Source organism: Somniosus microcephalus, chromosome 3 (genome assembly GCF_052327205.1).
Source record: "Somniosus microcephalus isolate GS21.2 chromosome 3, FLI_Smic_1.0, whole genome shotgun sequence".
Classification (NCBI taxonomy): Eukaryota; Metazoa; Chordata; class Chondrichthyes; order Squaliformes; family Somniosidae; genus Somniosus; species Somniosus microcephalus.
Window position 1 is genome coordinate 372,808,534 of NC_140989.1, and position 27,362 is coordinate 372,835,895.

General features: G+C 52.1%; 1 protein-coding gene across 3 annotated transcripts in view; it reads left to right on the forward strand.

Annotated features, from left to right (window-relative positions):
• Positions 1 to 27,362, forward strand: part of LOC147122438 (guanine nucleotide exchange factor VAV3-like) — a 307,623-nt gene that overhangs the window by 266,239 nt on the left and 14,022 nt on the right. For 2 of the 3 annotated variants that reach the window (XM_085983597.1, XM_085983596.1), the window contains exons 26-27: positions 4,232 to 4,315; positions 24,928 to 25,079. In XM_085983597.1, the coding sequence (XP_085839723.1) occupies positions 4,232 to 4,315; positions 24,928 to 25,079 (236 nt within the window). The remainder of the gene's footprint in view (positions 1 to 4,231; positions 4,316 to 24,927; positions 25,080 to 27,362) is intronic. The other variant, XM_085983598.1, reaches the window with a different exon arrangement.

Genomic DNA, 27,362 nt, shown 5'->3' on the forward strand with positions numbered 1-27,362 from the left:
GACGGGAGTGGATTAGGAAAATGAATATGGACTGGCATTCCTTAAAAGCACTAACGGTAGATTCCGGTACAAAAGATGTCAAACCTAAACGATTGTCCAGAATATTGGATGATGCTAAAGAGGTGTTCCAACAGGGACTGGGAACACTGAGAAGAATTACGGCAAACATCAAGGTTGAAGAACATGCAAACCCGAAATTTTTCAAAGCCAGACCGGTACCTTATGCAATACGACCTGCTGTGGAAGCTGAGCTGGAAGGGCTAGAATGTTCAGGAGTACTGTCTAAGGTAGACTGGAGTGAGTGGGCCACGCCCATTGTCCCCGTCATGAAGCGTTCATCGAGCAACAAGCCGGGGGAACCGGGGAAGGTTCGCATCTGTGGAGATTTCAAGATCACTGTTAATCCGGTGCTTCACACGGTGCAGTATCCGCTTCCGCGGATTGAGGATATCTTCGCTTCGTTGTCTGGCAGGAAACACTTCACCAAGATAGACCTGGCGCAGGCGTACTTACAGATGGAAGTTGAGGAAGAGTCACGCCAGTATCTCACGATCAACATGCATAGAGGCTTGTACCGGTATAATAGACTGGTTTTTGGAGTGGCATCGGCTCTGGCAATTTGGCAGAGGGCCATGGAGCAGGTATTACAGGGAATTCCAGGTACACAATGTTACCTGGACGATATTCTGATTACAGGAGATGATGACGAGGAACACCTTGCAAACTTGGAACTGGTGCTCACCAGATTGAAAGAATATGGTCTTCGAGTTAATCGCCAGAAATGTGAATTCTTTCAGAAGCGGATCTCGTACTGTGGTCATGTCATTGACCAGGAGGGGCTTCATAAGTCTCCTGACAAGATCGAAGCTGTTGTGAAGGCTCCCGCTCCGGATAATGTATCCCAATTGAGGTCGTTTCTAGGGTTGATTAACTATTACCATAAGTTTCTGCCAAATTTATCCACGGTGCTGCACCCGCTGAACGCTCTTTTGCAGAAGGGAGTACCATGGAAGTGGAGCGAGGAATGTAAGAGGGCCTTTCGCGAAAGCAAGGCATTGATCACCTCAGAGGAAGTGTTGGCTCACTTCAACCCAACGCTGCCTATTCGTTTGGCTTGTGATGCTTCTCCATATGGTATTGGGGCAGTACTCTCACACAAGTTGCCAAATGGCCAGGAGAGGCCAGTTGCGTTCGCATCCAGATCATTGACCTCCGCTGAGCGCAACTATGCTCAGATAGATAGGGAGGCTCTCAGCCTTGTGTGGGGCCAAAAGTTTACGCTTCTGACAGACCACCAGCCGTTGGTATCCATTTTTAACCCTAAGCAGGGTGTTTCGGTGATGACAGCACAGAGACTCCAGAGATGGTCCCTTTTCCTAGGGGCACATCAATATCAGATAGAATTCAAAGGTACAAAGCAGCATGGTAATGCTGATGGGCTGTCGCGCCTGCCACTACCTACAGAGGAGGAGGCACCGACGGTTGACCCTGTTGAGTTATTTCACTCGACCATCATCGAATGTTTACCAGTCACCAATGCAAGTATTGAAAAAGAAACCAGGAACGACCCGACACTGTCCAGGGTCTACGAAGCGACGGTGAAGGGATGGCCAGCACATGGTGATCCACTGTTACCGGCATTCTCAGCAAGACGAGAACAGCTGTCCGTCTGTCAAGGAACATTGATGTATGGAACAAGGGTGATTATTCCTCCTAAGTTAAGAGAGAGAGTTCTAAAGGAACTGCATGAAGGTCATCTGGGGGGAGTCAAGATGAAAAGCTTTGCTAGGGCTTATGTGTGGTGGCCGGGTATCGACCAACAGATAGAGGATCTGACGAAAAGCTGCTCAGGGTGCCAAAAAGTGCAAAATGCACCTCCGATTGCACCGCTGCATCCATGGGAATGGCCTTCAACCCCATGGCAACGTGTACATATTGACTTTGCTGGTCCTTTCATGGACTCCATGTTTTTAATTGCGGTGGACGCACATTCTAAATGGCCAGAAGTGATTAAGATGACTACCACTACCTCGGAAAAGACGATCGCAGTGTTAAGAACGATATTTGCAAGAAATGGATTGCCAGAACAAATATGTTCAGACAACGGACCGCAGTTCGTGTCAGAAGAATTCCAGAGATTCATGAAGAAGAATGGGGTGAAACATTATACCTCTGCCCCATATCATCCGGCTACAAACGGGTTGGCCGAGAGATTTGTACAAATGTTCAAAAAAGCGATAAAGGCCATGAGCGAAGATCAGATTCCACTACAACACAAGGTGGACAAATTCCTACTGGCATATCAAAACGCCACCCATGCAGTGACAAACCAAAGTCCTGCCATGATGTTCTATAACAGGAGGTTGCGGTCCAGGTTGGACTTGTTAAAACCAAATGTGCGGAGGGAAGTTGAAAACAAACAGTTCCAGCATATAAATAACAAGACCACTCGGAGTTTCGAAATAGGACAACCAGTGTTAGCCCGGGATTATAAAAACGAGAAATGGCAATCTGGAACAATTCGGGCCAGACAAGGACCCCTGATGTACACGGTAGATGTTGGTGAAAATGTAATACGGCGTCATGCTGACCAACTGGTAGAATCGAGAACAAGGGTCGAACCCATGGTTACGGCAGAGACAACCGTGGAAGAAGTTAGTGAACCTGAAGCATCTACCTCAGAAGTGAATGTACCTGATGATGATGTCCAATCCATAAGAGACCAACTAGATGAGTCACCCCAACAACGAGAATCAGAGACCCCTGAAAGGCGTTATCCAACTCGAATCAGGAGGCCTCCTCAGAGACTGAATCTTTGAACTGTTTTGCATGAAGTTGTATATATATATATATGTTATTATGTTATGTTAAATGGGGATATAACTGTTAAGCTAAAAAGGGAGGATTGTGGTGTATGTAACCTGTTCCACCTTAAGAGAACTACTTTAAGAGATGTACTACTTTCTCTTGGCTGCTGTATACTGTAATACCGGTGGTGACCACACCGATATATAAGTGTTGTGTAAGGATTTGCTGGGCAGTTCAGCCCTGACCTCCGAATAGTAAAGACCTGTTAAAAGTTATTCTTGTTGTCTGTGTCCAGTGATTGATCCTAAACATAACTGGGACACACAGACTCAACACCCAGCACCCCTTCCCCTTCGCCCGGCACCTTCCCGTGCAAGCGCAGGAGATGCAACACCTGCCCTTTTACCTCCCCCCTCCCCCCTTCCCACTGTCCAAGGCCCCAAACACCCCTTCCAGGTGAAACAGCGATTTACTTGTACTTCTTGCAATCTAGTATACTGTATTCACTGCTCACGATGTGGTCTCCTCTACATTGGGGAGACCAAACGCAGATTGGGTGACCGCTTTGTGGAACACCTCCGTTCAGTCCGTAAGGGAGACCCCGAGCTTCCGGTCGCCTGTCACTTTAATTCTCCGCTCCACTCCCACTCTGATCTCTCTGTCCTCGGCCTCTTACACTGTTCCAATGAAGCTCAACGTAAGCTCGAGGAACAGCACCTCATCTTTCGATTAGGCACTTTACAGCTTCCTGGACTCAACACTGAGTTCAACAATTTCAGACCTTAACCTCGGCCCCATCCTTTTTTTTCTCTCTCCCACATGGCAGCTGTCGATCATTCTGCCATCGCCATTTACACTTCATCTGGAGTCATCTTTTGTTTCTAAACTTGTCCCATTGCCTCGCACCAACATCCCTTTTGTCATTCAATCTCTCCTGCCTTCCACCCTATCACAGACCTTCCCTTTTGTTCCTTCCTCTCCTCCCCCCTTTCCCTGCCCCGCACTTGCTTAAAAATCTGTTACATCTCTAACTTTTTCCAGTTCTGACAAAGGGTCATCGACCTGAAACGTTAACTCTGTTTCTCTCTCCACAGATGCTGACTGACCTGCTGAGTATTTCTAGCATTTTCTGGCTTTATTTCAGATAAACAGAGCAGACTGTGCGACCAGCTATGAGCCAGGAATCAACTTTATTAACGGGTCGTAGTGTGACGGGTCATAGTGTGATGGGTCCAGAGTGTAAGGGGTCGTGGTGTAAGGGGTCGTGGTGTAAGGGGTCGTGGTGTAAGGGGTCGTGGTGTAACAGATTAGGTCTCATTCAGTTTGACCTTTTGGAAATGTTTGCTCAAATGAGACATTTTTTTCTCTGAAAAGTTTATCGTGTGTTTGTATTAATTTTTTCTCTCTTTCACTCCTGTCTCAGCCCCTTCTGTGTTCTGTGGCTTTTCATTTGTTACTCCTGCGGGTTTCAGCTTCCTTCTCCCTTCCTCCACTCCGTTCTGGTCAGGTACAGCTTGCTCCCTCTGCTTTCTCTTTTGGTAATGTTTTGCCTTGTTGAAATGCTTTTGCTGTTTGTCGGGGGGGTGATCAAACCGGGCTTCAGAACGGAAAATACCCCATCTGATTTCAGCCCTGTAGACATGGGAGTCACACCTGTAAAGTCTGTGGGTTGTTTAGTTAATTAATACACAGACTCCAAGAGTAACTTAAAACAGGACTTTACTATTCGAAGGTCAGGGCGAATCTGCCCAATAATCCTGACACAGCACTTATATACCGGTGTGGTCACCGTCGGTATTACAGTATACAGAAGCCAACAAAGTAGTGCAACACCTAAAGTAGTTCTCTTAAAGGTGGACGGTTACATACAATAGTTCTCTTAAAGGTAGACGGGTACATACACTACAATCCTCCCTTTTTAGCTTACAACATACTGATTCCCCATTAAACATACATTATAACATATATACAACTTTATGCAAGACAGTTCACAGATTCAGTCTCTCTGGAGGTTTCCGGACTCTGTCCGGATAACGCCTCGGTGGTGTCGTAACTCCCGGCGGGGTAGTAGGTGCTTCTGGCAAGGTCGATTTGGCTTGAAGGACAGTGTCAGGTTCATCTGATTCCAGTATTACCAGATCGGAGGTAGGTGTTCTGGGTATCTCTGTCTCAACATTAACCGTGTAAGGTGGTGGAGTAGATTGGCCATTTGTGGCTGACCCTATGATCTGGTCAACATGGCGCCTTATTATACTGTCCCCAATGTCCACCGTATACATCAACGGCCCTAGCCTTTTTCCAATAGTTCCAGGCTGCCATTTCTCGGTACGGTAGTCCCGGGCCAAAACTTGTTGACCTATCTGAAAAGATCTAGTTGGCCTTTCATTCATGCCCTGGAATTGCCGGTTCTCTACGTCCCTTCTGACGTTTGGCTTAAGCAAATCCAGCCGGCATCTTAGTCGTCTATTAAAAAACATCATGGCGGGAGTTTGATTTGTGACCGCATGTGTTGCATTCCTGTACGCCAACAAGAAGCTATCCACCTTATGTTGTAAGTTAATGGCTTCATTACCCATGGCCTTCTTGAAGGTCTGGACAAACCTTTCAGCCAATCCATTGGAGGCGGGATGGTATGGGGCTGACGTGTAGTGCTTAACCCCATTGCTCTTTAAGAATTTCTTGAATTCTTCGGACACAAATTGCGGTCCATTATCAGAACAGATCTGTTCCGGCAGCCCATTCCTAGCAAACATGGTCCTTAACACTGTGATGGTTTTTTCCGTGGTGGTGGTGGACATCTTTATTACCTCCGGCCACTTGGAGTGTGCATCCACCGCTATTAGAAACATTGAGTCCATAAATGGACCAGCAAAGTCGATGTGTACCCTTTGCCAAGGAGATGAGGGCCACTCCCATGGATGCAGAGGAGCCTGTGGTGGCGCGTTTTGGACCTTCTGGCATCCTAGACAACTCTTAGTGATTTCTTCGATGTCCCCATCAATGCCTGGCCACCACACAAACGCTCTTGCTAGGTTCTTCATTTTCACTCCACCCAGATGTCCCTCGTGCAGCTCCTTTAACACCTTCTGTTGAAGTTTGGGTGGAATCACCACTCTAGATCCACACATCAGGGTTCCTCGACACACTGACAGCTGTTCTTTTCTCTGCGAAAATGCTGGCAGCGTTGGTTCGCCCTGTGCTGGCCATCCCTCCACCGTTAAATCATAGACTCGTGAGAGAGTCGGGTCATTTCTTGTTTCGTTTTCGATCATCGAATTTGTTACTGGTAGACATTCCACTATGGATGAGTGGAACATCTCTACCGGGTCCACTGTAGTCGCTTCTTCTACTATCGGCAATGGCAAGCGCGATAACCCATCAGCATTTCCATGCTGTTTGGACCTTTTGTATTCGATGTCATATTGGTGTGCCCCAAGTAACACGGACCACCTCTGTAACCTTTGCGCTGTCATGGTGGAAACGGCCTTGTTAGGGTTGAATATGGACACCAACGGCTGGTGGTCTGTCAGTAATGTGAACTTCTTGCCCTGCAGGTAATGATTGAATTTCTTTACGCCCCACACAAGGCTGAGGGCCTCCCTATCTATTTGAGCATAATTTCGCTCCGCGGAGGTCAATGATCGGGACGCGAATGCCACTGGCCTTTCCGAGCCATTTGGTAACTTGTGTGAAAGTACTGCTCCAATTCCATAGGGGGAAGCATCACAAGCTAGACAAAGACGTAACGTTGGGTTGAAATGAGCCAACACTTCTTCAGAGGTAATCAACGCCTTGCTTCTGCGAAAGGCCTTTTTACATTCCTCACTCCACTTCCATGGTACTTCTTTCCGCAACAGAGCATTCAGCGGATGCAGCACCGTGGATAGATTCGGCAGAAACTTGTGATAATAATTAATCAACCCCAAGAATGATCTTAACTGTGATACATTTTCCGGAGCGGGGGCCTTCACGACAGCTTCTATCTTGTCAGGTGACTTGTGCAGCCCCTCTCGGTCAATGACATGACCGCAGTACGAGATCCGTTTTTGGAAGAACTCACATTTCTTGCGATTAACTCGAAGGCCATATTCCTTCAACCTAGTGAGCACCAGTTTCAAATTTGTGAGGTGTTCTTCCTTGTCTTCTCCCGTAATCAGGATATCGTCTAAGTAACACTGCGTGCTTGGAATTCCTTGTAATACCTGCTCCATGGCCCTCTGCCAAATTGCTGGAGCCGAAGCTACCCCAAAAACCAGTCTATTATAACGATACAAGCCTCTGTGTGTGTTGATGGTGAGGTACTGACGCGACTCTTCCTCGACTTCCATTTGTAAGTATGCCTGTGCCAGGTCTATCTTGGTGAAGTGTTTCCCTCCAGCCAACGAAGCAAAGATATCTTCAATCCGCGGATGCGGGTATTGTACCGTGTGAAGCACCGGATTCACTGTGATCTTGAAGTCTCCGCAGATGCGGACCTTCCCCGGTCCCCCTGGCTTGTCACTTGGTGAAGACTTCATGACGGGAACAATGGGCATGGCCCACTCACTCCAGTCCACTTTTGACAGCACCCCTGATCGTTCAAGTTCTTCCAGTTCTGCCTCCACAGCAGGTCGTATCGCGTAAGGTACCGATCTGGCTTTGAAAAATTTTGGGCTTGCATGTTCTGCAATCTTAACCTTTGCTTTAATTCCTCGCAGTGTTCCCAGTCCTTGCTGGAATACCTCTTTAGCTTCGTCTAATATTCTGGACAACCGTTCAGGTTTGACATCTTCCTTTCCGGAATCTACCGTCATGGTGTTTAGTGAATGCCAGTCTATCTTTATTTTCCTGATCCACTCCCGTCCCAGAAGTGGTGGACCTCCCTCAGGCAACACATACAGGTCCATCCTTTGGTGCTCTTTGTCCTTGTGTCTCACCTTGACTTCTATCTTTCCGATGGGGTATACTTTGTGCCCCGTGTATGTCTTCAACACTAGTTCCGTATCCCGTAGGGGAATATGCTTGAATAACTTTTTATAATCATGCTTATTCATGACCATCAACGCCGATCCGGTGTCCACTTCCATTTTCACTTGGACTTTTGCAATCTGTAGTGTGATCCAGATAGCTTGTCGGTCAGCTTCATTACTCACATTGTGAATTCTCAGACTATCCAGTTCCTTGCAGTTGGAGTGTGAGTCCGAATTCTGTTCTTCCGGACTCTTCCTAGTCACCTCATGTACCTTTCTGTACCTCTTTTGTGGTGACTCATTATTGTTGGTCTTCTTTCCTGACCGGCATACCTTAGCTATGTGACCGAGCTTGCCACATTTCCTACATTCCTGGTTTTTAAACCAGCATTGGTTCTGGTCGTGTGTTGTCTTCCCACAATGATAGCATTTCGTTGTACCCGAAGTAATTTGCTGCACCCTGAGTGCCGCTGCCTTTAGCTGCATTTCCGCCGTTCCTTTCGCTGCGGCTTCGTTCGATGCAGCAATAAGGACAGCCTTCTCAAGTGTAAAATCGTTCTCTTCGAGCAGTCGTTTTTGTGTTTCTTCCTTTGACATTCTGCACACGAACTTGTCTCGCAATGCCTCTGTCAGATTCCCTCCAAACTGGCAGTGTTTCGCTAGTCTACGCAGTTCAACCAAGTATTCTGCGTTGCTTTCACCTTTCCTTTGCGTTCTTGCATAGAATTTGAATCGTTCTGCCAACATCAACGGTGTGGGGTTCAAGTGATCCTTCAGAACAGCCACAATATCATCGAAAGTCTGATCCGCCGGTTTAGCTGGTGATAGTAGATGCTTCAAGAGCCCGTATGTCTTCGCGCCCATCGAGTTTAGCAAGGTTATAGCTTTGTCATCTTCTTCTATTTTATTGGCCTCACAATAGATCTCAATGCGTTCAACATACGTGGCCCAGTCTTCTACCTCGGAATTAAAATCGTTGATGTTACCACGCTTAGGCATCTTCCTCTCTTCCTGATAACACCACGAATTATTTCTTTAAATTTTCTTTTTTTTTCCAAGATGGCGGTTCCCGCGAAAATGGCGGTTTCCCGCGCTTATCTTCTCTCCCCGCCCACTTCAATGGCGGTTTCCCGCTTCTGTCGTCTTCTCCGCCTAATGGCGGCTTCCCGCGTTTCTTCCCCTGGCGGGAGGGGTACACTTTCCCCACGGGCGACGGCCGCTGGCTTTCAGGTTCACAGCCTGCGCGTCGGCTTCAGTGCTTTCCCTTTTCTCGGCAGGGCAACCGGCGCTGGGTACACCCCGTTGACGGCAAACAGTTTCAGCCGTTGGGCTGGCTCTCGCTCAGTTCCCCTTGCTTGGGCTCTGTCTCTCTCCCGCTCGCTCGGCTCTACCGGCGCTGGGTACACCCCGTTGACGGCGAACAGTTTCAGCCGCTGGACTGGCTCTCGCTCAGTCTCCCTTGGTCGGCTCTGCCTCTCCCGCTCGCTCGGCTCCCAATCGCACTTCCCAGCCCTCTCGCAGTCCGGTGCTTCCCTCCCCGGCTGCGGCTGAGTTTTTATATCGTCCCGCGCCTACGCTCCCGGTCGCAGCGCTTCGTGGCTTCGGTCGCTGCCCGGCCTTTTTCGCCGGTCGCGGTCTAGCTGTCTCACGACGCCGTTGCGTCCCCAGCCTGTCTGTACCGCGGCTTCCTTGCTCCACGCTGCCCCAGTCTCAGCGCCTCTGGGCCCGACTTCTGTCCGGCTCCTTTCCCCCTCGACCGTGGTCGAGTGCACCGCCCTTATCCTCCGGTTATTCTTTTTACTTTTCCCTTACTCACAATCACCGTGGCCGGCTTGCTTCTCGTGCTGATCGGCTCACTCCTCACCGTGGCAGAAGGGACAGTCAGTGCCTGTTGCTGATGGAAGTCTTTGTCTCTGAATTCTTCCTCCTTTCCAGCTCTGCAGACTCGAGTTTTCTCCCAGCAGAATGACGAGGGCGGTTGCCTCTTCTCGACGCTCGTTAACTGCTTCGGAATTATTGTTGCCGCAGGGTACGATCGGACTCGTCGCCACTGTAAAGTCTGTGGGTTGTTTAGTTAATTAATACACAGACTCCAAGAGTAACTTAAAACAGGACTTTACTATTCGAAGGTGTCAGGGCGAATCTGCCCAATAATCCTGACACAGCACTTATATACCGGTGTGGTCACCGTCGGTATTACAGTATACAGAAGCCAACAAAGTAGTGCAACACCTAACGTAGTTCTCTTAAAGGTGGACGGTTACATACAATAGTTCTCTTAAAGGTAGACGGGTACATACACTACAACACCCTCCCCATACCACTGTCCCTGTCACACCCTGTCACACTCCCCATCACACCCTGTCACACTCTCCCCATCACACCCTGTCACACTCTCCTCATCACACCCTGTCACACTCTCCCCGTCACACCCTGTCACACTCTCCCCATCACACCCTGTCACACTCTCCCCGTCACACCCTGTCACACTCTCCCCATCACACCCTGTCACACTCTCCCCATCACACCCTGTCACACTCTCCCCGTCACACTCTCCCCATCACACCCCGTCACACTCTCCCCATCACACCCCGTCACACTCCCCCGTCACACTCCCCCGTCACACTCCCCCGTCACACTCTCCCCGTCACACTCTCCCCATCACACCCTGTCACACTCTCCCCATCACACCCTGTCACACACTCCCCATCACACCCCGTCACACTCTCCCCATCACACCCTGTCACACTCTCCCCATCACACCCTGTCACACTCTCCCCATCACACCCTGTCACACTCCCCCGTCACACCCTGTCACACACTCCCCATCACACCCTGTCACACTCTCCCCATCACACCCTGTCACACTCTCCCCATCACACCCTGTCACACTCTCCCCATCACACCCTGTCACACTCTCCCCATCACACCCTGTCACACTCCCCCGTCACACCCTGTCACACACTCCCCATCACACCCTGTCACACTCTCCCCATCACACCCAGTCACACACTCCCCATCACACCCTGTCACACTCTCCCCATCACACCCTGTCACACTCTCCCCATCACACCCTGTCACACTCTCCCCATCACACCCTGTCACACTCTCCCCATCACACCCTGTCACACTCTCCCCATCACACCCTGTCACACTCTCCCCGTCACACCCTGTCACACTCCCCATAACCCTGTCACACTCTCCCTGTCACACCCTGTCACACACTCCCCATCACACCCTGTCACACTCTCCCCATCACACTCCCCCGTCACACTCCCCCGTCACACTCCCCCGTCACACTCCCCCGTCACACTCCCCCGTCACACTCTCCCCGTCACACTCTCCCCATCACACCCTGTCACACTCTCCCCGTCACAACCTGTCACACTCTCCCCATCACACCCTGTCACACTCTCCCCATCACACCCTGTCACACTCTCCCCATCACACCCTGTCACACTCTCCCCATCACACCCTGTCACACTCTCCCCATCACACCCTGTCACACTCTACCCATCACACCCTGTCACACTCTCCCCATCACACCCTGTCACACTCTCCCCATCACACCCTGTCACACTCTCCCCATCACACCCTGTCACACTCTCCCCATCACACCCTGTCACACTCTCCCCATCACACCCTGTCACACTCTCCATCACACCCTGTCACACTCTCCCCATCACACCCTGTCACACTCTCCATCACACCCTGTCACACTCTCCCCATCACACCCTGTCACACTCTCCCCATCACACCCTGTCACACTCTCCCCATCACACCCTGTCACACACTCCCCATAACACCCTGTCACACTCTCCACATCACACCCTGTCACACTCTCCCCATCACACCCTGTCACACTCTCCCCATCACACCCCGTCACACTCTCCCCGTCACACCCCGTCACACTCTCCCCGTCACACCCCGTCACACTCTCCCCATCACACCCTGTCACACTCTCCCCATCACACCGTCACACTCTCCCCGTCACACCCCGTCACACTCTCCCCGTCACACCCTGTCACACTCTCCCCATCACACCCTGTCACACTCTCCCCATCACACCCTGTCACACTCTCCATCACACCCTGTCACACTCTCCCCATCACACCCTGTCACACTCTCCCCATCACACCCTGTCACACTCTCCCCATCACACCCTGTCACACTCTCCCCGTCACACCCCGTCACACTCTCCCCGTCACACCCCGTCACACTCTCCCCATCACACCCTGTCACACTCTCCCCGTCACACCCCGTCAAACACTCCCCGTCACACCCCGTCACACTCTCCCCATCACACCCCGTCACACTCTCCCCATCACACCCTGTCACACTCTCCCCGTCACACCCTGTCACACTCTCCCCATCACACCCTGTCACACTCTCCCCGTCACACCCTGTCACACTCTCCCCATCACACCCTGTCACACTCTCCCCGTCACACCCCGTCACACTCTCCCCGTCACACCCCGTCACACTCTCCCCATCACACCCCGTCACACTCTCCCCATCACACGCTGTCACACTCCCCCATCACACTCCCCCGTCACACTCCCCCGTCAGACTCCCCCGTCACACTCCCCCGTCACACTCCCCCGTCACACTCCCCTGTCACACTCTCCCCATCACACCCTGTCACACTCTCCCCGTCACAACCTGTCACGCTCTCCCCGTCACACCGTCACGCTCTCCCCATCACACCCTGTCACACACTCCGCATCACACACCTCATCACACTCTCCTCGTCACACTCTCCGTCACAAACTCCCCTTCGCACTCACCCCATCATACACACTGTCACACTTTCCCCTGTCACGACCTGTCACGCTCTCCCTGTCACGCTCTCCCTGTCACGACCTGTCACGTTCTCCCTGTCACGACCTGTCACGCTCTCCCTGTCACGACCTGTGACGCTCTCCCTGCCACGACCTGTCACGCTCTCCCTGTCACGACCTGTCACACTCTTCCCATCACACGCTGTCACACTCTCCCTGTCACACTCTCCCCATCACACCCTGTCACACTCTTCCCATCACACGCTGTCACACTCTCCCTGTCACACTCACCCCATCACACCCTGTCACACTCTCCCCATCACACTCCCCTGTCACACTCTCCCCAGCACACCCGTCACACTCTCCCCAGCACACCCGTCACACTCTCCCCATTACACCCTGTCACACTCTCCCCATCACATGCTGTCACACTCTCCCCATCACACCCTGTCACACTCTCCCCATCACACTCCCCTGTCACACTCTCCCCAGCACACCCTGTGGTGTATGTGCCTTTAAGAGCAATTATGGTGTATGTGCCTTTAAGAGCCCCAGGTGTGCGTAATGCCGGTAATTGCCACTTGGGCTATATAAGCCTGTGTATTGTGTATATCCTTTAGAAACCCCCCCCAGACTTGCTTAGTAAATACCTATGAACCAACTCCGGTCTTCAGTGTCTTTATCTACACACGGACACTACACACCCGTCACACTCTCCCCATCACATGCTGTCACACTCTCCCTGTCACACTCTCCCCATCACAATAGCAAGGAAGGATATTAGCTCTGATGAGGTGGAATCTGTATGGGTAGAGCTGAGAAATACCAAGGGGCAGAAAACGTTAGTGGGAGTGGTATATAGACCTCCAAACAGTAATGCGGAGGTCGGGGATGGCATTAAATGGGAAATTAGAGAAGAGTGCAATAAGGGCACAGCAGTTATCATGGGTGACTTTAATCTACATATAGATTGGGCTAACCAAATTAGTAAAAATACTGTGGAGGAGGAATTCCTGGAGTGTATACGGGATGGTTTCCTGGACCAATATAGAAACTTAGAAACATAGAAGATAGGAGCAGGAGTAGGCCATTCAGTCCCTCGAGCCTGCTCTGCCATTCAATGCGATCATGGCTGATCATCCAAATTCAGTACCCTGTCCCTGCCTTCTCCCCATATCCCTTGATCCCTTTAGCCTTAAGAAATATATCCAACTCCTTCTTGAATATATTTAATGAATTGGCCTCAACTGCCTTATGTGGTAGTGAATTCCACAGGTTCACCACTCTCTGGGTGAAGAAATTCCTCCTCATTTCTGTCCTAAATGGCCTACCCCTTATCCTTAGACTGTGACCCCTGGTTCTGGACTCCCCAACCATCGGGAACATCCTTCCTGCATCTAGTCTGTTCAGTCCTGTCAGAATTTTATGTTTCAATGAGATCCCCTCTCATTCTTCTAAATTCCAGCGAGTACAAGCCCAATCGACCCAATCTCTCCTCATATGTCATTCCTGCCATCCCAGGTATCAGCCTGGTGAATCTTCGCTGAACTCCTTTCATGGCAAGAACATCCTTCCTCAGATAAGGCGACCAAAACTGCACACAATACTCAAGATGTGGTCTCACCAAGGCCCTGTACAACTGCAGCAAGACATCCTTGTTCCTGTACTCAAACCCTTTCGCTACGAAGGCCAACATACCATTTGCCTTCTTAACCGCCTGCTGCACCTACATGCTTACCTTCAAGGACTGGTGCACAAGGATGCCCAGGTCTCGTTGCACTTCCCCTTCTCCCAATCTATTGCCATTCAGATAATAATCTGCCTTCCTGTTTTTGCCACCAAAGTGGATAACCTCACATTGATCCACGTTATATTGCATCTGCCATGCTTCTGCCCAATCACCCAACCTGTCCAAATCATCCTGGAGTTTCTCGGCACCCTCCTCACAGCACACACGCCCACCCAGCTTTGTGTCGTCTGCAAATATGTCGAGGAACCAACTAGAGATCAGGCCATCTTAGACTGGGTATTATGTAATGAGAAAGGATTAATTAGCAATCTTGTTGTGCGAGGCCCCTTGGGGCGGAGCAATCATAATATGATAGAATTCTTCATTAAGATGGAGAGTGAAGTAATTGAGTCAGAGACTAGGGTCCTGAATTTATATAAAGGAAACTACGATGGTATGAGGCGCGAGTTGGGTAGGATTGATTGGGGAATGTTACTTAAAGGGTTACTTAAACGCAATGGCAAACATTTAAAGATCGCATGGATGAAGTACAGAATTTGTTCATCCCTGTTTGGCATAAAAATAAAACAAAAAAGGTGACTCAACCGTGGCTAACAAGGGAAATTAGGGATAGCATAAGATCCAAGGAGAGGACATATAAATTGGCCAGAATAAGCAGCAAACCTGAGGATTGGGAGCAGTTTAGGATTCAGCAAAGGAGGACAAAGGGATAAATTAAGAGGGGGAAAATAGAGTATGAGAGTAAGCTTGCAGGGAACATAAAAACTGACTGTAAAAGCTTCTATAGATATGTGAAGAGAAAAAGATTGGTGAAGTCAAGCATAGGTCCCTTGCAGTCAGGATCAGGTGAATTAAACATGGAAGATAGGAGCAGGAGTAGGCCATTCGGCCCCTCGAGCCTGCTCCGCCATTCAATGTGATCATGGCTGATCATCCAAATTCGGTCCCTGCTTTCTCCCCATACCCCTTGATCCCTTTAGCCTTAAGAAATATATCCAACTCCTTCTTGAATATATTTAATGAATTGGCCTCTACTGCCTTCTGTGGTAGTGAATTCCACAGGTTCACCACTCTCTGGGTGAAGAAATTCCTCCTAATTTCTGTCCTAAATGGCCTACCCCTTATCCTTAGACTGTGACCCCTGGTTCTGGACTCCCCAACAATCGGGAACATCCTTCCTGCATCTAGCCTGTTCAGTCCTGTCAGAATTTTATGTTTCAATGAGATCCCCTCTCATTCTTCTAAATTCCAGCGAGTACAAGCCCAATCGACCCAATCTCTCCTCATACATCATTCCTGCCATCCCAGGTATCAGCCTGGTGAACCTTCGCTGAACTCCTTCCATGGCAAGAACATCCTTCCTCAGATAAGGCGACCAAAACTGCACACAGTACTCAAGATGCAGTCTCACCAAGGCCCTGTACAACTGCAGCGAGACATCCTTGTTCCTTAATAATGGGGAACAAAGAAATGGCACCCCAATTAAATACATACTTTGGTTCTGTCTTCACAAAGGAGGACACAAATAACCTCCCAGAGACGTCGGGGAACATAGGTTCTAATGAGATGGAGGAACTGAATGAAATCAGTATTTGTAGGGAAATGGTGTTAGGGAAATTGACGGGATTGAAGGCCGATAAATCCCCAGGGCCTGATAATCTACATCCCAGGGTACTTAAGGAAGTGGCCCTAGAAATAGTAGATGCATTGCTGGACATCTTCCAAAATTCTATAGACTCTGGAACAGTTCCCATGAATTGGAGGGTAGCTAATGTTACCCCACTATTTATAAAAGTTGGTAGAGAGAAAATGGGGAATTATAGACCGGTAAGCCTGACATCAGTAGTGGGGAAAATGCTAGAGTCCATTATAAAAGATGTAATAGCAGAGCACTTGGAAAACAGTGACAGGATCGGACAAAGTCAACATGGATTTACAAAAGGTAAATCGTGCTTGACTAATCTACTGGAATTTTTTGAGGATGTAACTGGTAAAATAGATAAGGGAGAACCAGTAGATGTGGTGTATTTGGACTTTCAGAAGGCTTTCGATAAGGTCCCGCATAAGAGATTAATGTGTAAAGTTAAAGCACATGGGATTGGGGGCAAGGTACTGACTTGGATAGAGAACTGGCTGGCGGACAGGAAGCAAAGAGTTGGAATAAACGGCTCTTTTTCTGAGTGGTAGGCAGTGACTAGTGGGGTACTGCAGGGATCGATCCTTGGACCGCTGCTATTCACAATATATATTAATGATCTAGACGAGGGAACTAGATGTAATATCTCCAAGTTTGCATACGACACAAAGCTGGGTGGGCGTGTGTGCGGTGAGGAGGATGCCGAGAAACCCCATTATGATTTGGACAGGTTGGGTGATTGGGCAGATGTATGGCAGATGCAGTATAATGTGGATAAATGTGAGGTTATCCACTTTAGTGGCAAAAACAGGAAGGCAGATTATTACCTGAACGGCAATAGATTGGGAGAAGGGGAAGTGCAACGAGACCTGTGTGTCCTTGTGCACCAGTCGCTGAAGGTAAGCATGCAGGTGCAGCAGGCGGTTAAGAAGGCAAATGATATGTTGGCCTTTGTAGCGAGAGGATTCGAGTACAGGAACAAGGATGTCTTGCTGCAGTTGTACAGGGCCTTGGTGATACCACACCTTGAGTATTGTGTGCAGTTTTGGTCACCTTATCTGAGGAAGGATGTTCTTGCCATGGAGGGAGTGCAGCGAAGATTCACCTGACTGATACCTGGGATGGCAGGAATGACGTATGAGGAGAGATTTGGTCAATTAGGCTTGTACTCGGTGGACATTAGAAGAATGAGAGGGGATCTCATTGAAACTTACAAAATTCTAACAGGACTAGACAGACTAGATGCAGGAAGGATGTTCCCGATGGCCGGGGAGTCCAGAACCAGGGGTCATAGTCTAAGGATAAGGGGTAAGCCATTTAGGAAAGAGATGAGGAGGAATTTCTTCACCCAGAGAGTGGTGAACCTGTGGAATTCTCTACCACATAAGGCAGTTGAGGCCAATTCATTAAATACATTCAAGAAGGAGTTAGATATATTTCTTAAAGCTAAAGGGATCAAGGGATATGGGGAGAAGGCAGGGACAGGGTACTGAATTTGGATGATCAGCCATGATCGCATTGAATGGCGGAGCAGGCTCGAGGGGCCAAATGGCCTACTCCTGCTCCTATCTTCTATGTTGTATGTTTCAATCTCAACCTGTCACACTCTCCCCGTCGCACTCTCCCCGTCGCACTCTCCCCGTCGCACTCTCCCCGTCGCACTCCCCCCGTCGCACTCTCCCCGTCGCACTCTCCCCGTCGCACTCTCCTCGTCACACTCCCCCGTCGCACTCCCCCCGTCGCACTCTCCCCGTCGCACTCTCCCCTTCGCACTCTCCCCGTCGCACTCTCCCCGTCGCACTCTCCCCGTCGCACTCCCCCCGTCGCACTCTCCCCTTCGCACTCTCCCCGTCGCACTCTCCCCGTCGCACTCTCCCCGTCGCACTCTCCCCGTCGCACTCTCCCCATCGCACTCTCCCCTTCGCACTCTCCCCGTCGCACTCTCCCCATCGCACTCTCCCCGTCGCACTCTCCCCGTCGCACTCTCCCCGTCACACTCTCCCCTTCACACTCTCCCCGTCGCACTCTCCCCTTCGCACTCTCCCCTTCGCACTCTCCCCGTCGCACTCTCCCCGTCGCACTCTCCCCGTCGCACACTCCCCCGTCGCACTCTCCCCGTCGCACACTCCCCCGTCGCACACTCCCCCGTCGCACTCTCCCCGTCGCACTCTCCCCGTCGCACTCTCCCCGTCGCACACTCCCCGTTGCACTCTCCCCGTCGCACTCCCCCCGTCGCACTCTCCCCGTCGCACACTCCCCCGTCGCACTCTCCCCGTCACACTCTCCCCTTCGCACTCTCCCCGTCGCACTCTCCCCTTCACACTCTCCCCGTCGCACTCTCCCCGTCGCACTCTCCCCGCCGCACTCTCCCCGTCGCTCTCTCCCCGTCGCACTCTCCCCTTCACACTCTCCCCGTCGCACTCTCCCCTTCACACTCTCCCCGTCGCACTCTCCCCGTCGCACTCTCCCCGTCGCACTCTCCCCGTCGCACACTCCCCCGTCGCACTCTCCCCGTCGCACACTCCCCCGTCGCACACTCCCCCGTCGCACTCTCCCCGTCACACTCTCCCCGTCGCACTCTCCCCGTCGCACACTCCCCCGTCGCACTCTCCCCGTCGCACTCTCCCCGTCGCACACTCCCCCGTCACACTCTCCCCGTCGCACACTCCCCCGTCGCACTCTCCCCGTCGCACTCTCCCCGTCGCACACTCCCCCGTCGCACTCTCCCCGTCGCACTCTCCCCGTCGCACACTCCCCCGTCGCACTCTCCCCGTCGCACTCTCCCCGTCGCACTCCCCCCGTCGCACTCCCCCCGTCGCACACTCCCCCGTCGCACTCTCCCCGTCGCACTCTCCCCGTCGCACACTCCCCCGTCGCGCTCTCCCCGTCGCGCTCCCCCCGTCGCACTCTCCCCGTCACACTCTCCCCGTCGCACACTCCCCCGTCGCACTCTCCCCGTCGCACTCTCCCCGTCGCACACTCCCCCGTCGCACTCTCCCCGTCGCACTCTCCCCGTCGCACTCTCCCCGTCGCACTCTCCCCGTCGCACTCTCCCCGTCGCTCTCTCCCCGTCGCACTCTCCCCTTCACACTCTCCCCGTCGCACTCTCCCCTTCACACTCTCCCCGTCGCACTCTCCCCGTCGCACTCTCCCCGTCGCACACTCCCCCGTCGCACTCTCCCCGTCGCACACTCCCCCGTCGCACACTCCCCCGTCGCACTCTCCCCGTCGCACTCTCCCCGTCGCACTCTCCCCGTCGCACACTCCCCCGTCACACTCTCCCCATCGCACTCTCCCCGTCGCACACTCCCCCGTCACACTCTCCCCGTCGCACACTCCCCCGTCGCACTCTCCCCGTCGCACTCTCCCCGTCGCACTCTCCCCGTCGCACACTCCCCCGTCGCACTCTCCCCGTCGCACTCTCCCCGTCGCACTCCCCCCGTCGCACACTCCCCCGTCGCACTCTCCCCGTCGCACTCTCCCCGTCGCACACTCCCCCGTCGCACTCTCCCCGTCGCACTCTCCCCGTCGCACTCCCCCCGTCGCACTCTCCCCGTCGCACACTCCCCCGTCGCACTCTCCCCGTCGCACTCTCCCCGTCGCACACTCCCCCGTCGCACTCTCCCCGTCGCACTCTCCCCGTCGCACTCTCCCCGTCGCACTCCCCCCGTCGCACTCCCCCCGTCGCACTCTCCCCGTCGCACTCTCCCCGTCGCACTCCCCCGTCGCACTCTCCCCGTCGCACACTCCCCCGTCACACTCTCCCCGTCGCACTCTCCCCGTCGCACACTCCCCCGTCACACTCCCCCGTCACACTCTCCCCGTCGCACACTCCCCCGTCGCACTCCCCCCGTCGCACTCTCCCCGTCGCACTCTCCCCGTCGCACTCCCCCCGTCGCACTCTCCCCGTCGCACTCTCCCCGTCGCACACTCCCCCGTCACACTCTCCCCGTCGCACTCTCCCCGTCGCACACTCCCCCGTCACACTCCCCCGTCACACTCTCCCCATCGCACACTCCCCCGTCGCACTCCCCCCGTCGCACTCTCCCCGTCACACTCTCCCCGTCGCACACTCCCCCGTCGCACTCTCCCCGTCGCACTCTCCCCATCGCACACTCCCCCGTCGCACTCCCCCCGTCACACTCTCCCCGTCACACTCTCCCCGTCGCACACTCCCCCGTCGCACTCTCCCCGTCGCACTCTCCCCGTCGCACACTCCCCCGTCGCACTCTCCCCGTCGCACTCTCCCCGTCGCACTCCCCCCGTCGCACTCTCCCCGTCACACTCTCCCCGTCGCACTCTCCCCCGTCGCACTCCCCCCGTCGCACTCTCCCCGTCACACTCCCCCGTCGCACTCTCCCCGTCGCACTCTCCCCGTCGCACTCCCCCCGTCGCACTCCCCCCGTCGCACACTCCCCTTCGCACTCTCCCCGTCGCACTCTCCCCGTCGCACACTCCCCTTCGCACTCCCCCCGTCGCACACTCCCCTTCGCACTCCCCCCGTCGCACACTCCCCCGTCTCACTCCCCCGTCACACTCTCCCCGTCGCACACTCCCCCGTCGCACTCTCCCCGTCGCACTCTCCCCGTCGCACTCTCCCCTTCACAGTCTCCCCGTTGCACTCTCCCCGTCGCACTCTCCCTGTCGCACTCTCCCCGTCACACTGGTTCCGCTCACATACCCATTGGAGTCGGGAATCTTTTCCTGCCTGAATGGTTTTGTTGCCCCTCCAGGATGTTGAAGGATCGAGTGGTTGATTTTCCGATTATTTTTCTCTGGTCTGTGAGCTGAGTGAGTTCTGAATCCTGCCAGCTGCTGACTGTTTGCCTCTCACATGGTCGGATTTGACAGAGAATCTGCCGGGGTTGATGTTTAACACAATCAATTCCCTTCTGGATTATGAGCTGTGTTAACAAAATGAATGGATTATAACCGAGTGCTGGATTTCTGGGATCTTCCGGTGTGGTACTGAGCCCCACACCCTTAGACAGTGCTTGGAACCGAGGATGACTTGATTCCACATTAAAAATGAGTTCTCAGGTGACTGATGAGTCCAATGCGGGACCTACAGTCTCTGTCACAGGTGGGGCAGACGGTGGTTGAAGGGGCGGGCGGGTGGGGTGCTTGGGTTGACGTGCGCTCCTTCCGCTGTTTGCGCTTGGCTTCCACTTGCTCCCGGCGAAGAGACAGACAGAGCAGGAAAGGTCCAGGCTCCGTCCCCGGCCTGCGCTGATCCTGCCTGGTGCGGTAATAATCCCTGGCCTATGACTCCTCAGTTGAGTCTCAGGCTGGTGGAACACTCGGTCTGTGGAAAGTAAGCTGGCTGTTTGGTTGGTGTGTTCAATTCCCTACACTCTGTGCCTGTCCTTACACATGCACCAGAGGGCAGTGCTGCACACAGAATCTGTCTCTTGTTATTCCTTTATCAGCGAGTCTCTCAGAGCCGCCTCGAGCTCAGACTCACGGCCGAAAGACTTCAGATTGTTTCTGCCGGCTGCTTGTTCATTCTGTGTCCTGTGTCAGCCGTGGCTCAGAGGGCAGCACTCTCACCTCTGATTCAGAAGGTCATGGGTTCAAGTCCCACTCCAGAGACTTCATAGAATCCTAGAATAGTCCAGCCCAGGAGGAGGCCATTCGGCCCATCGAGTCTGCGCCGGCTCTTTCGAAGAGCGATCCAGTCAGTCCCACTCCCCCGCTCTTCCCCAGATCCCTGCAATTTGTTCTCCTTCAAGGATTTATCCAATTCCCTTTTGAAGCGACTATTGAATCTGTCTCCAGCACCCTATCAGGCAGCGCATTCCAGATCCTGACCACTCGCTGCGTAAAGAGTTTTTCCTCATCTCCCCTCTGGCTCTTTTGCCAATTCCCTTCACTCTGTGTCCTCTGGTTACTGACCCTCCTGCCACTGGAAACAGTTTCTCCTTATTTACTCGATCAAAACGCTTCATGATTTTGAACACCTCTATTAAATCTCCCCTTAACCTTCTCTGCTCTAAGGAGAACAATCCCAGCTTCTCCAGTCTCTCCACAAAACTGAAGTCCCTCATCCCTGGTTTTGGTTTCCCTCCCTTTTCCCCTTGTGGGAATGTCCCTAGACTGTACCAGAACTATCTCATCTTTAAAGGCCGCCCATTGCTCCATTATGTTTCTGCCTGCCAGTCTTTGACTCCAATTTACCCGGGCCAGATCCCTCCTCAATTCGCTGAAATTAGCCCTCCTCCAGTTAAGTGCTATACATCAATGATTTAGACTCCATTGTAGGGGCATGATCAAGAATTTTGCAGATGATACAAAAATTGGCCGTGTGGTTGATAGTGAGGAAGAAAGCTCCAGACTGCAGGAAGATATCAAGGGACTGGGCAGATGGGCAGAACAGTGGCAAATGGAATTCAATCCGGAGAGGTGTGAGGTAATGCATTTGGGGAGGGCTAACAAGGAAAGGGAATACACATTAAATGGTAGGACACTGAGTAGTGTAGAGGAACAAAGGGACCTTGGAGTGCATGTCCACAGATCCCTGAAGGTAGCAGACCAGGTAGATAAGGTGGTTAAGAAGGCATACGGAATGCTTGCCTTTATTAGCCGTGGCATAGAATACAAGAGCAGGGGGGTTATGCTTCAACTGTATAAAACACTAGTTAGACCTCAGCTAGAGTACTGCGTGCAGTTCTGGTCACCACATTACAGGAAAGATGTGATTGCACTAGAGAGGGTACAGAGGAGATTTACAAGGATGTTGCTGGGAGTAGAGAATCTTAGCTATGAGGAAAGACTGGATAGGCTGGGTCTGTTTTCCTTGGAACAGAGGAGGCTGAGGGGAGACCTTATTGAGGTGTATAAAATTATGAGGGGCATAGATAGAGTGGATAGAAAGGACCTATTTCCCTTAGCAGAGGGGTCAAAAACCAGGGGACACAGATTTAAAGTAATTGGTGGAAAGTTTAGAGGGGATTTGAGGGCAAATTTCTTCACCCAGAGGGTTGTGGGGGTCTGGAACTCACTGCCTGAAAGGGTGGTAGAGGCAGGAACCCTAACCACATTTAAAAAGTACTTGGATGTGCACTTGGGATGCTGTAACCTGCAGGGCTACGGACCAAGAGCTGGGAAGTGGGATTAGGCTGGATAGCTCTTTGTTGGCCGGCGCGGACACGATGGGCCGAATGGCCTCCTTCCGTGCTGTAACTTTCTATGATTCTAGGAGTATTTTTATTCTAATTGCTCCTTTTCCTTCTCTCAGAGGGTCATGAATCTTTGGAATTCTCTAACCCAGAGAGCTGTGGAGGCTGAGTCAGTGAATATATTCAAAGCAGAGATAGATATTTGAGCTACAGGGGAGTCAAAGGTTATGAGGAACAGGCAGGAAAGTGGAATTGAGGCCAAGATCAGGTCAGCCATGATCTTACTGATTGGCGGAGTACTGAAAGAGAAACTTCTCCCAAACAAACTTCAGAAATTCCTCCAATTCTTTGCCCTTAATACAATCACTGCCCCATTCAATATTAGGGTAGTTAAAGTCTCCCATCATCACTACTCTATAGTTCTTGCACGTCTCAGTAATTTCCCTGCAAATCTGCTCCTCTGTCTCCTTCCCACTATTTGGTGGCCTACGAAATGCACCAAGTAGTGTAACAGCTCCTTTGAGCCCATAATCCAGGCTGACACTCCCAGCGCAGTACTGAGGGAGTGCTGCACTATCTCGGGCAGTACTGAGGGAGCGCTGCACTGTTGGAGGGGCAGTACTGAGGGAGCACTGCACTGTCAGAGGGGCAGTACTGAGGGAGCGCTGCACTGTCGGAGGGGCAGTACTGAGGGAGTGCTGCACTGTCGGAGGGGCAGTACTGAGGGAGCGCTGCACTGTCGGAGGGGCAGTACTGAGGGAGCACTGCACTGTCGGAGGGGCAGTACTGAGGGAGCGCTGCACTGTCGGAGGGGCAGTACTGAGGGAGCGCTGCACTATCTCGGGCAGTACTGAGGGAGGGCTGCACTGTCTTGGGCAGCACTGAGGGAGCGCTGCACTGTTGGAGGGCAGCACTGAGGGAGCGCTGCACTGTCGGAGGGGCAGTACTGAGGGAGCGCTGCACTATCTCGGGCAGTACTGAGGGAGCACTGCACTATCTCGGGCAGTACTGAGGGAGTGCTGCACTGTCGGAGGGGCAGTACTGAGGGAGCGCTGCACTATCTCGGGCAGTACTGAGGGAGCACTGCACTGTCTCGGGCAGCACTGAGGGAGTGCTGCACTGTCTCGGGCAGTACTGAGGGAGTGCTGCACTGCCTCGGGCAGTACTGAGGGAATGCTGCACTGTCTCGGGCAGTACTGAGGGAGCGCTGCACTGTCGGAGGGGCAGTACTGAGGGAGCGCTGCACTGTCAGAGGGGCAGTACTGAGGGAGCGCTGCACTGTCGGAGGGGCAGTACCGAGGGAGCGCTGCACTGTCGGAGGGGCAGTACTGAGGGACCGCTGCACTGTCTGAGGGGCAGTACTGAGGGAGCGCTGCACTGTCGGAGGGGCAGTACTGAGGGAGCGCCGCACTGTCAGAGGGGCAGAACTGAGGGAGTGCTGCACTGTCGGAGGGGCAGTACTGAGGGAGTACTGCACTGTCGGAGGGACAGTACTGAGGGAGCGCTGCACTGTCGGAGGGGCAGTATTGAGGGAGCGCCGCACTGTCGGAGGGGTAGTACTGAGGGACTGCTGCACTGTCGGAGGTGCCATCTTTCAGATGAGGCATTAAACCGAGGGCCCGCCTGACCCACGGCACTATTCGAAGAAGAGCAGGGGAGTTCTCGCTGGTGTCCTGAGGCCAATATTAATACTTCAACTAACACCTGGTCATTACCACATTGCTGTTTATGGGATCTTGCTTTGTGCAAATGGGCTGCTGTGTTTTTTGCATTACATCAGTGAATACACTTCAAAAGAGTGCGCCATTGACTGTGAAGCACTTTGGGATGTTCCAATGTGGGGAAAGGTGCTGGAGAAATGCAAGTCTTTCTTTCTTGTTGGCAGTTTTGAGCCCAAAAGTGGTGGGAGTGGCGGTGGCTCAGTACGACTTCTCGGCGAGAGACATGAGGGAACTCTCCCTTCAGGAGGGAGACACGGTGAAGATCTACAGCAAGAGTGGTGCCAACGGGTGGTGGCGTGGAGCCGTCAACGGGAGGGTGAGTCACACTCTGCTTTGCGCTGGCGAATGCCTTGACCTGAAGGTTCGTGTCGACTCAGACACTTACAGAATCAGAATCAGACAGCACAGGAGGAGGCCATTCAGCCCATCGTGCCTGTGCTGGCTCTTTGGCAAAGCTTTCCAATTAGTCCAAATCGCCTGTCCATAGCCCTGCAAATTCAGTGATGTGGGGGGTGATTTTTCCACTGGAGGCGAGATGGAGGCGGGTTTTGGTTTGGATGGGTTTGAAACCCGCCTCCACTGATAGTTTACAAAAAATTGCGATTTTCCCCTGATTGACCAGTTGATTTCAGAGGTGTGGGATGCCCTTGGTCAATGAGTGTTTTGGGACTGAAACTCGCCTCTGCTGCTCTGAGCAATGGGAGTCTTTCAGAAAGGAAATAGAAGAGTACAGCGCCAACATGTTCCCGTAAAGGTCAAGGGTGGGACCAACAAGCCCAGGGAACCCTGGATGTTAAGGGATATACAAGAATGGATTAGGAAAAAAAGGGAGGCTTTTGGCAGATTCAAAGGACTAAAAACAGTGGAAGCCCTAGAGGAGTATAGAAAGTGCAGGGGGGGACTTAAAAAAGAAATTAGGAGAGGGAAGAGGGGGCATGAAAACACTGGTGGGCAAAATAAAGGAAAATCCCAAGGTGTTTTGTAAGTATATTAAGGGCAAGAGGATAACCAGGGAAAGAGTAGGGCCCATTAGGGATCAAAGTGGCAATCTGTGTGTAGAGATGTCGGTGAGATTTTAAATGAATATTTTCCATCTGTGTTCACTATGGAGAAGGACGATGTAGGCAAAGAAATCAGGCAGGGCGATTGTGATATACTTGAACAAATTAGCATTGAGAGGGAGGAGGTACCAACGGTTTTAGCAGGCTTAAAAATGGATAAATCCCCAGGCCCAGACGAGATGTATCCCAGGCTTCTGTGTGAGGCAAGGGAGGAGATTGCAGGGGCTCTGACACAAATTTTCAGAACATCTCTGACCACAGGGGAGGTGCCAGAGGACTGGAGGACAGCTAACATAGTCCCATTGTTCAAGAAGGGTAGTAGGGATAAACCAGGGAATTACATAGAAACATAGAAGCTAGGAGCAGGAGTAGGCCATTCGGCTCCTCAAGCCTGCTCTGCCATTCAATGCGATCATGGCTGATCATCCAAATTCAGTACCCGGTCCCTGCCTTCTCCCCATATCCCTTGATCCCTTTAGCCTTAAGAAATATATCGAACTCCTTCTTGAATATATTTAATGAACTGGCCTCCACCGCCCTCTGTGGCAGAGAATTCCACAGGTTCACCACTCTCTGGGTGAAGAAATTCCTCCTCATTTCAGTCCTAAATGGCTTACCCCTTATCCTTAGACTATGACCCCTGGTTCTGGACTCCCCGGCCATCATAAACATCCTTCCTGCATCTAGTCTGTCCAGGCCTGACAGAATTTTATAGGTTTCGATGAGATCCCGTCTCAATCTTCTAAACTCCAGTGAGTATAATCCCAATCGACACAATCTCTCCTCATACGTCATTCCTGCCATCCCAGGTATCAGCCTGGTGAATCTTTGCTACGAAGGCCAACATGCCATTTGCCTTCTTAACCGCCTGCTGCATCTGCATGCTTACCTTCAGCGACTGGTGCACAAGGACACCCAGGTCTCGTTGCACTTCCCCTTCTCCCAATCCATTGCCATTCAGATAATAATCTGCCGCCTTGTTTTTGACACCAAAGTGGATAACCTCGCATTTATCCACATTATATTGCATCTGCCATGCTTCTGCCCAATCACCCAACCTGTCCAAATCATACTGGAGTTTCTCGGCATCCTCCTCACAGCACACACGCCCACCCAGCTTTGTGTCGTCTGCAAACTTGGAGATATTACATCTAGTTCCCTCGTCCAGACCATTAATATATATTGTGAATAGCTGGGGTCCAAGGACCGATCCCTGCGGTACCCCACTAGTCACTGCCTACCACTCGGAAAAAGAGCCTTTTATTCCAACTCTTTGCTTTCTGTCTGCCAACCAGTTCTCTATCCAAGTCAATACCTTGCCCCCAATCCCATGTGCCTTAACTTTACAGGCTAATCTCTTATGCGGGACCGTATCGAAAGCCTTCTGAAAGTCCAAATACACCACATCCACTGGTTCTCCTTTATCTATTTTACCAGTTACATCCTCAAAAAATTCCAGTAGATTAGTCAAGCATGATTTACCTTTTGTAAATCCATGTTGACTTTGTCCGATCCGGTCACTTTTTTCCAGGTGCTCT